Raw genomic sequence first — 9,809 nt, 5'->3', positions numbered from 1 at the left:
TTTCCATAGCTCTGCTTCAGCTGAGGTTTAGAGAAGTTAAACCATTTACCCAATATTTGAACTGGATATATCTGACTCTACAACCGGTCTCTTCCATCCTATTTCGTCCATATAAGCCATAACTTGGGTGCCTTTGTGAACATCAAAAAAGATGTGTATAAAGTCACCTTGGGGAACGTTAAACCTGAGTCGATTAATATTACAAAATCAACTGAGGCCATGTAGAACTTCCTTTAGAAAATTAATACAGCCAATCATCATATTATTTCCCAAATGTTTACTAAGGTGCCTGTTACAAGCATTATCTTATGTCATCTTTACATAAGCCCAGGAGGAAGCTTCTGCTCTAATTTTTAGATATTAAATTTCGCGTTTCAGGGAAACGCTGTTCGCGTGTGAGGTAAAGCAACAGGAGCCACTCTAAGGCGGCGCTGCATTGCTGTCCGGCATCCTGTATCTCGGTGAGTAGAAAACGCGGGAGCGGGAGGGACTTCCCAACTCCCGACGCCAGGCACAGGCACAGCCGCCGCGTCAGAGGGAAGGCGACGTGGTTCAGCGGCAACAGAGCCATTACTAGCGCTGAGCAGGGATGTAAGGGCAGAGCCGAGTTACCAGAGCTCTCCGAATCGAGTCCAGGGTTTCGACTGCCACAGACGGGTCGCCTCCTCCAGCCCCCGGGACTTTTCCTTGGGAATGTCCGGGCGCGGACCTACTAGCTCCAGAGCCCTATGGGTGATCCCTTTCTGCTGGGCAACTGGGGTTGCGCTTTACACTACAAATTGAAGACGTCACTTTTTCCATTTGTTCTGCAAATGTTTATCGTGCACCGTCCACTCCCTTACAAACTCAATGTGCCGGTGGCAAGAGGCAAGACCGCAGACCCGCGGGCGCGCCTCCCGGTGTCGGCCGGTGTGAGCGGTGGGCGAAGGTGGCCTGGGCGCCCGCTCCGAGCCGCGGCAGAGACCCGCAGCCTCAGGGCCCGGCCTGCGCGCGCCCGGGGGCAGCTCTCGCCCACGCACATGCACACGCACGGGAGCGCTGGCTCCCGCGTCCCCGGCGCCGGGCGCGGGCGGGAGCCCAGGAGTCAGAGCTGGAGGGAGCTCGAAGAGGGGCGGGTGCCCGCGAGCGGCGCTCGTGCTTAAGTTCCCTGGCTCCTTAAGCCCCGCCCTTGCCCCGCCCATTCCTTCTCCCGCGCGCGGGCTCCGCGCGCCCTAAACCGCGCGTGTGCGCGCGCGTGCGCAGGCCAGGGCCCTCCGGGGGCGGCCCCGTAGTCTACAACGAAAGCGTCGGCAAGGGCCCGGATTAACCCTTTCTCTGCTCGCCCACTTAGAGACCCGGTCGGGTTCCGTGCCTGCGCAAGCCGGCGGCGCGCCTTCCCCCCAGCCCGCACCGCGCATGCACGGGAAGGGGGGGGCGGTGGGGGTGTTCACGGCCGGCTAGACATTCTGTGCTCGTGCAGGAGGAGGGCTGCTACCATCAGGGACGTGCACGATTTCCCCCACCCCGCCCCCTCCCCAAACTCCAAAAAAAATCCAAAACACACTGCCACCCACCGTGCCCCCGCGCCCCGAGCCCATCCCGTCCCGGCCTGCGTTTGCTAGCGAGCGCGGGGAACCCACGGGAGTGTCTGTGGCTCTGCCAGGCTGCAGGTAAGCGCGGGCCAGGGTGCGGAAGGGGCTGGGGCCGTCCGTGAGGCGGGCGCGGGGGCGGCCGGCGCTGGCGGGGCGGCCCGGAAGACGCGCGTTCTCGCCGAGCTCTGGGGCACCAGCCAGCTCCAGGATGTGCGGCGGCCGCCAGCGGCGCGGCGCGGTGCGAGCGGGGACGGGCGTGGGCCGGGGCTGGGCGTGGGGCCGGGGCGCCCTGGGGGCCGCGCGGGCCGGCGAGCGGGCTCGGGGAGCGGCCAGGCGGCGGCGGCGGCCCCGCGCGCGCGCTCGCAGAGCCTCGGCGGCCGAGTTCATGGCCGCCCCCGCTCGCACCGCCGCAGTGCACCGCGGTGGGGGTGGGGACGGCCCGAACCCGGCGCGGAGCGCGGCCCGCCGGGCGCCGCCCCTCGGAGCCGCGGGCCTCGCCGCACCGCCCCCAGCCGCCGGCGGAGGAGGGGGCCGGGACCCCAGCGCACGCACTCCCGGGTGCGCCCGCGGAGCTTGGGTTAGCCGGCCGCGCGCCGCCCCCGCCCCCGGCCGCGGGAGGGCGGGGGAGGGCCCGGCGCGAGCTGGCCGGGGAGTGCGCGGGGCGCGAGCTCCGGGCTCGCGGGCGGAGCGGGGCGCGGCGCGACGCGGAGCTGCGGAGCCGGCCGCACGCCCGCTCCCGCTCGTCGCGCCGCCGGGGCAGCCGCGGGCCGCAGTCCCTCCTTGCGCGCTCCGAGCCGCGGTCCCCAGTCTGCGCTCGATGTCTGATTATGAAAGGGAAAGTGGCCCTTTCACCACCTGGCTCCCAGGCTGGGAGCTTTTGTCTGGGAAGGAGTGCACACGGCCTCATCCACTCCCCACCTCCCAGCCCCAAAGAAATTGAGAGCGAGGACTCCATACGCCTTGAGGGCTCCTTGGGTCTGCTCTTAGCTCCCTGCTTCCTCCCCACTCCGAAGTTGCAAGCTTGCAACAAGGAAGTCGTGCAGCCGCCATTGTCGGGCTGTCCGGGGCAGGGGAGGCAGCTGCAGCTGCTTATGTAAGTTTTTGGCTTTGCGGGCAGCCCGCTCCCTGCACTGTAGCGCGGCTCAGCGCGTCCGCAGTTTGGAGAGCAATTAGGAAGGGGCAGCCTTATTGTGAAGTTGGTGTTGGGGCTACGTCTTTTCCTACATGTGCCTACACAGATGTTAGCAACAGCTGTCTTCCAGTTTTGACTCACCTGAACTTAGCGATTGGAATCTCTCAATGGCAAGGGAGGCGGGGCGGGGAGGAGGCCGTCATGGACACACATGGTCTCCTTTCCAGGTCTCATACATCTTGAGAGAGAGCGGGGAGAGGGGTGGGTGGCCAAATACACACTAGCCAAAAAAAAAAAAAAAAACACATTGATACGTTGTCATAGCTACTCTAAGGCCACTCCTCTCCCTGGTCCCATGCACTTTTATCCCACAAGCCCTAGGACGAGTTAATGACTACAGTAGTAAGTGTCACAGTAGTAAGGTTTTTGCATGGGGTGCCTAGTCTCTGGATGACTACAGGCCTGGGTGCTTCTAGGGAATACGGAGGCAGAAGCACGTAGAATGATCAACTCAAAATCATCTTTTGGAAATGTTGCCTAACCTCAAACTTCAGATGAGACATCCCGCTTCTACGCTGGGCAGCTCGGTGCGTTCACTTTTCATTAGAAGGAGCTTACGGATTTCAAGGTGTTGGTCTCCAGGTTGGAGTCTTGTTCCACGGTTTTTGTGTTAAGACTATTACAGCCCAGTCCTTTGCTCCTACCACACCAAACAACTTACCTGTGTGGTCACTGTTCAGTAGAGGAAACTTTTTGTTTTTCAGGATATGGGTCTGCAGGATGGAGTTCTTCCGGTAAGAGTTAAAACTCACAAAAAAGCTAAAATTCTTTCACCCTTCTTGTAGGGATAGAGGTAAAAACACCTGGATTTCTCAAATACAGTCTTAAAGACAAATGTGTGTACTGTTAATACATCACACAGGTGCAGAAAGAAAAAGCAATCATTGTTCCCTCTCCTCCCATGTTACCTGTTGGGTTTATGTGCTTCTGTAGCTTTATTTATAAAGGTATATACTTCTACAGGCTTATATGAGTCTAGAGAAAAATGTAGAGGGCTAACATACCCAGCGGGAAATGGGATGAGTGTAGGGGGCACGGTGCACTTGTTTTTTTCTGTATCTGTGTAGCCGTCAACAACTGTACAAATGTGGACATGGGCTTAGGGTGTGAGGAGAAATCTCTTAATGGTTCTCCAACCCCTCCTTCCAGTACCTAGGGCGCAGCCCCTTTATGCCCGAGTGCTACAGCCTTTACCTGTTCTAGTCCATATCTGTTCAGAACTGCACTTGATGTGCCAGCCACCTACCTGCCCAACCTGAAAATGCACGAGAGGGAACAAGAAAATTTATTTTTAAAAAATCAATTCTTGGTTTAGGATTTGGGATACCGGAAGATCCTACCTCATTCTTGTTTGTCCTTTCCTCTGTAGGTCTGGCGTGCTCCTGATCAGAGTTACTCTGATCTGAAGATTTTGGCGTTTAAGGCATTAAGATACTAGCCTGAGTTGTTCATGGTAACTATAACTTTGGATATTAAATCTTGATGAAAATGACTTGGCATTTGCTTTAAAATATATCTACCAATTCTGATTGTGCACGAACACTTCTCTTTGGGGGGAAAATACTTTGCAGAATAAAAGTGAAACAATGTTTTTAAAAAGGAAACATAGAGAATGCTTTAAGATGATCAGTTTTTTAACATGATGACAGAGATCCTTCATGCCAATTCCAAATTTTTGCTTATAAAATACTCTCAGCACTTATCAAGTATGTACATCTGGTGTTTGATGGCACTGTTATCTGGATGCCGGTAGATTGGCATCTGGAGACAACAAAGCCACTTCCCAAATGTCGTCTCATTCTCTTAAGGTCAGATTAAACTTTGACCTTCATTTAGAAGTGGCCCAAAAGTGCTGTGGAAAAACTAGAACACAACACTCAATGGGATATCTTGGCAGTAATGTTCCTCTCTAGTTCTGCAATAGTGATTTTTTCCTTCTGTCAAGGAGGTATAACACAATTCATTATTTTGCTGAATCCTCCATAGAGTAGATGGAATAAGAGTAGGTGTGACATACAGGACTAGAGGATCATTCCCTTGAACCTGTTTCTTTTTTTTTTAAGACGGTGTCTCACACTGTGGCCTAGGCTGGAGTGCAGTGGCACCATCTCAGCTCACTGCAAGCTCCGCCTCCTGGGTCCACATGATTCTTCTGCCTCAGCCTCCTGAGTACCTGGGATTACAGGCACACACCACCACACCTGGCTAGTTTTTTGTATTTTTAGTAGAGATGGGGTTTCACTGTGTTGGCCAGGCTGGTCTTGAACTTCTGACTTTGTGATCCGCCCACCTCGGCCTCCCAAGGTGCTGAGATTACAGACTTAAGCCACTGCACCCAGCCTGAACCTGTTTCTTAAACCTTGAGTTTGGGTTATTTGATTACCTCTAGTTGTCAGGAAGCACTGGTTTTGTAGCCAGATTGTCTGTATTTAAGGCCCAGCTCTTTACTAAATAGCTATAGAATATTGGGCAGATTTCTAATTTTGTCTATAAAATGAAGATAGTGATATGTGCCTCATGAGGTTACCTGAATATTAAATTAATTAGAACATGGAAAGCACATAGAACAATGCCTGGGATATAACTAGGCAAATAGTGAATTGAAGATGAATAGGAGTAACAATATGGATACCCTTGAGTTGGGATCAGTCTTTTCTACCCGTATTCAAAGACTACTGTTAACATTGACTTTCTGAAATTGTTAGGTTCCATAGATTGACCAGGAAATGAAAATGTGACCGTGTTCTCTGTATGGACAAGTACTATTTGTAATTATGAAACTCTCTTTTTTTTTTGTAGGAGTTTTTCATCAGTATGTCTGAAACCATTAAATATAATGACGATGATCATAAAACTCTGTTTCTGAAAACACTAAATGAACAACGCCTGGAAGGAGAATTTTGTGATATTGCTATTGTGGTTGAGGATGTGAAATTCAGAGCACACAGATGTGTTCTTGCTGCCTGCAGCACCTACTTTAAAAAGCTTTTCAAGAAGCTTGAGGTTGATAGTTCTTCAGTCATAGAAATAGATTTTCTTCGTTCTGATATATTTGAAGAGGTCCTGAACTACATGTACACAGCAAAGATTTCCGTGAAAAAAGAAGATGTTAACTTAATGATGTCATCGGGTCAGATTCTTGGTATCCGATTTTTGGATAAACTGTGTTCTCAGAAGCGTGATGTGTCCAGTCCCGATGAAAACAATGGTCAGTCCAAAAGTAAGTATTGCCTCAAAATAAATCGCCCTATTGGAGATGCTGCTGACACCCAGGATGATGATGTAGAGGAAATCGGGGATCAGGATGACAGTCCTTCTGATGACACGGTAGAAGGCACTCCCCCGAGTCAGGAGGACGGCAAGTCACCCACCACAACGCTCAGGGTTCAGGAAGCGATCCTGAAAGAGCTGGGGAGTGAGGAAGTTCGCAAGGTCAATTGCTACGGCCAGGAAGTAGAATCCATGGAGACCCCAGAATCAAAAGACTTGGGGTCCCAGACCCCTCAGGCCTTAACATTTAATGATGGGATGAGTGAAGTGAAAGATGAACAGACACCAGGCTGGACAACAGCCGCCAGTGACATGAAGTTTGAGTATTTGCTTTATGGTCACCATCGGGAGCAGATTGCCTGCCAGGCGTGTGGGAAGACGTTTTCTGATGAAGGCCGATTGAGGAAGCATGAGAAACTCCACACAGCGGACAGGCCATTTGTTTGTGAAATGTGCACAAAAGGTTTCACCACACAGGCCCACCTGAAAGAACACCTAAAAATCCACACGGGATATAAGCCCTATAGCTGTGAGGTGTGTGGAAAATCATTTATCCGTGCCCCAGATTTAAAGAAGCATGAGAGAGTTCACAGTAATGAAAGACCGTTTGCGTGCCACATGTGTGACAAAGCCTTCAAACACAAGTCTCACCTCAAGGATCATGAAAGAAGACACAGAGGGGAAAAGCCTTTTGTGTGTGGCTCCTGCACCAAGGCATTTGCCAAGGCGTCTGATCTGAAAAGGCATGAGAACAATATGCACAGTGAAAGGAAGCAGGTTACCCCCAGTGCCATCCAGAGCGAGACAGAACAGTTGCAGGCGGCAGCAATGGCTGCAGAAGCAGAGCAGCAGCTGGAAACGATAGCCTGTAGCTAGAAGCAGTGGGACAGGGACACTTTGTCTGGGAAGTGGAGACTGAGATGACGTGGATCATAATGAGTGAATGCCAGTTACTATATTTTTGTGGAAACGTATGGAACATTGTACTCACTGGACTTCAGGCAGTGATTGGTTAGGTATTTTTAAGACTTTCAAGGAAATGATGTTCCTCAGTTCTGACCAAACTGTTTCACTGTCTTGTCTGGTGTCTAGTATTAATGTTGCCAGTAAGCACCCCTCTCCCTTTTTTTTTTTTTTAATTTTAATTTGAGAACTCCTGTGTCTAGTTTAGAAGTGAGAGACTTCCATTTTTAATTCCTTTACACTCACCACCCTGGCAGGTTCCCTGCACAGAGTAATAAGTAAATTGATTTCCTAATCATCACAATTCTATGTGACTTAGGGTCAAACGAGCAGTTTTAATAACTTAATAAAAGTACTTCAGATAGACGCAGAAAATTGGTGAGTAGTTGACCACGAACGCTGCGCAAATATAAAAAAAAGTTCTGGAAATGCAGAATGACGTTAGATTTATATTTGGTTTGTTAATTTTATATCACTGTTTTTCACTGTTTTTGTGGACAGATAATGGTTGCTTTGCTGAAGTGTTTCTTCCTCAATCTTGATTGCCCTGTACCTACCCCAGAAGCTATAGTCACATGTCCTACAGGCCAAGCAAACCCACCGGGATGGTGGGGGGTCTTGGGGCCAAGCTGTTAGGTTTCTCTTATTTGGGGCAGTGCCACTCCACACCAGCTAGGATTTGTGAGTGGACCGTGGTGAGAAGAATAGAAAAGGCTCTCAGAGATAAGGTTTTTTACATGTGTAACAATCCCAAGATTTCCTAGATTAAAATCTTAATTGATTTTGAAATTGGATTTTTATTTAGAATCAAAATTAGGACAAGAACAGATAACTTCTTCAGATACATTCGTGTAACTTTACAGAATGTCATCAAGCTTTGGGGCTCTCTGGGGCACATGATTTATCCATAAAGGAGATGCAGTATGCTTACTTAAATTAATAAATTTAAAATCTTTTAAGTGTGTAAATAGTAGTGTTGGTCTTATGTATTTCAAGTAAAAAGTAGACAGCTGCACTTTTTTTGCACATTGGATTAAAATAACTTCCATCAGCAGCAAACATCAGACTGTTTTTAACAAATATTAAAGATTGTCAGACCAAATGTTTATGTTTTCGAAGTATATTTCATCACTGGTTACAGTTTTAAATAGAAGTTGATTGCCTTTTCATAACCATAAATGAGAATTATAAACTCTGTTCCAGTTTTGGTATACTAAATGTTCTTTTAACCATCTTTAAGAATATGCTGAAATGCCAACAATAGTTTGAATTGTGTTCTGTAAAAAAGTATTAGTCAATTATTTTACAATATGTAGAATTGTAGAAAATGTCAATTTTTCAATTCATTTTTCATTGCTAGGATTTTTTTTTAAAGATATTAAAGTAATTTCACTTCGTAGCTTGTTGCATTAACACCTGTAATTCTATCGTGAAAGAAATTTTATTTTTTTAATTGGTGTGTATGTTATGCCCAAGATGTTAGGATGAAGATGCTACCTTTTTAAAATTTTTAGTTATTGGTACAATGTTTAATTTTACTTAAAATGTGTTTCTTTTCTTGAAAGTTGTTTATTCTGTTCTAAAAGTAGTCCTGTCACTGTGTTTTTATGCTATTTATAGAAGGGGAACTGATTGCTGTTCCTAGGCTGTTTTAACCAAAGCAAAGGAAAAATAATTTTAACATCTTGTTGATAGCTACTTCAACAAACCATATTTTGGGTCTTCATTTTTTGTATATAAAAGAAAATACACTATCATTCCTCTTTTCATTTTTTCCTAGCAACCTTCCACATACCCAGATTTCTACCAAAATGTATTTTCTATGCTAGTTTCATCCTGGCTTTACAGAGTTGAAGTTAAACATGTGATATTAACCTCCATTGAAACCACATAGTCATGGTGGTAACCCCCAAAAAGAAAGGTTAGTTTTCAGCAGTCCGTATGATGCAAATATTTATTATTTAGCCTATTTTGCATGAGAAATGTATTTGTGTTATTTCTACCACTGGTACTGGGTTTGTATGTATGTTAGGGTACCTGTTTCCTTTGTATATTTTTGGTGGCAGCAGAATCCTAACACGGCAGCTCTCCTGTCTGCTGGGTCCTGGTCAGTAACTGCCTCTCTACACCTGGCTCAATTTGGTAGTCCCCTGCATAGTGAAGCCATCGTGTTAAGAGTCTTCAAGGTTACCTCCAACACCGTAGGGAGTTAATTCTGAAATGTGATTATTCTGAATCGGTAGTGTACGAGGAAGGTCAAGTCTAAATGTCAACATTACTACCTTTACATTACTTAGAAATTATTGACTTTTTTCTGTTTTTACAGAGAATGCCGCAAACTTGATGTTAGCTTTTGTGCTTAATTTGCATTGTATTGGCACTGATTGAGGAAGAGAAATTTAGGAAGTTTAAATGTAAGGTAATATGCTGGCCATTAACTTGATCACTAATTTAGAATTGTTAGAAAGTGCAGAGGTCGCCATCAAGTGAGGTTGATACTAACAAATTCACCCTATTTTATTAGGAAAAAAAGATTGAGATGAGGGAAAATGATGCAAATTTATGTAGTTTCCAGCTTAAAGGGTTATTTTGTGTAGTTATCTGTAAGTCATTTGGAAGGTGGGATCCGTTGTCACGTATTAATGCTATTAGTGTTATTAATGCTATTGTTCTCAAGAGTAGCAAGCCTTACGGTGCAGTTGTAGTAGAGCTGGCACATAGTAAGGATTGTGGTGTAGGATTGAGTCCTAGACGGAGGCAGAAAGCTGTTCCAGGAAAGAGAACGGAAAGCTCTCACTTTCCTTTGAAGTCTG

At 47.5% G+C, this 9,809-nt stretch overlaps 1 protein-coding gene across 10 annotated transcripts; it reads left to right on the top strand.

The window, feature by feature from the left end:
• Positions 1–1,272: 1,272 nt before the first annotated feature.
• Positions 1,273–8,395, top strand: ZBTB14 (zinc finger and BTB domain containing 14). 10 transcript variants are annotated; one of them, XM_033178249.1, is made up of 5 exons: positions 2,544–2,664; positions 3,180–3,290; positions 3,468–3,497; positions 4,133–4,216; positions 5,563–8,395. In XM_033178249.1, exons 4-5 carry the CDS (start codon positions 4,214–4,216, stop codon positions 6,907–6,909), a joined length of 1,350 nt encoding a protein of 449 aa, XP_033034140.1. In that variant the 5' UTR covers positions 2,544–2,664; positions 3,180–3,290; positions 3,468–3,497; positions 4,133–4,213; the 3' UTR covers positions 6,910–8,395. The 10 variants fall into 10 exon arrangements, with proteins under 10 accessions (XP_033034141.1, XP_033034139.1, XP_033034142.1 ...); XM_033178250.1 differs by lacking the exons at positions 2,544–2,664; positions 3,180–3,290 and adding an exon at positions 1,273–1,649; XM_033178251.1 differs by lacking the exons at positions 2,544–2,664; positions 3,180–3,290 and adding an exon at positions 1,725–1,809.
• The last annotated feature ends 1,414 nt before the right edge of the window (positions 8,396–9,809 follow it).

The sequence above is a fragment of the Trachypithecus francoisi genome, unplaced genomic scaffold (genome assembly GCF_009764315.1).
Source record: "Trachypithecus francoisi isolate TF-2019V2 unplaced genomic scaffold, Tfra_2.0 Lachesis_group19, whole genome shotgun sequence".
NCBI lineage: Eukaryota > Metazoa > Chordata > Mammalia > Primates > Cercopithecidae > Trachypithecus > Trachypithecus francoisi.
The sequence above is the reverse complement of the archived record's forward strand: the minus strand, read 5'-3'. Positions and strand labels throughout refer to the sequence as shown.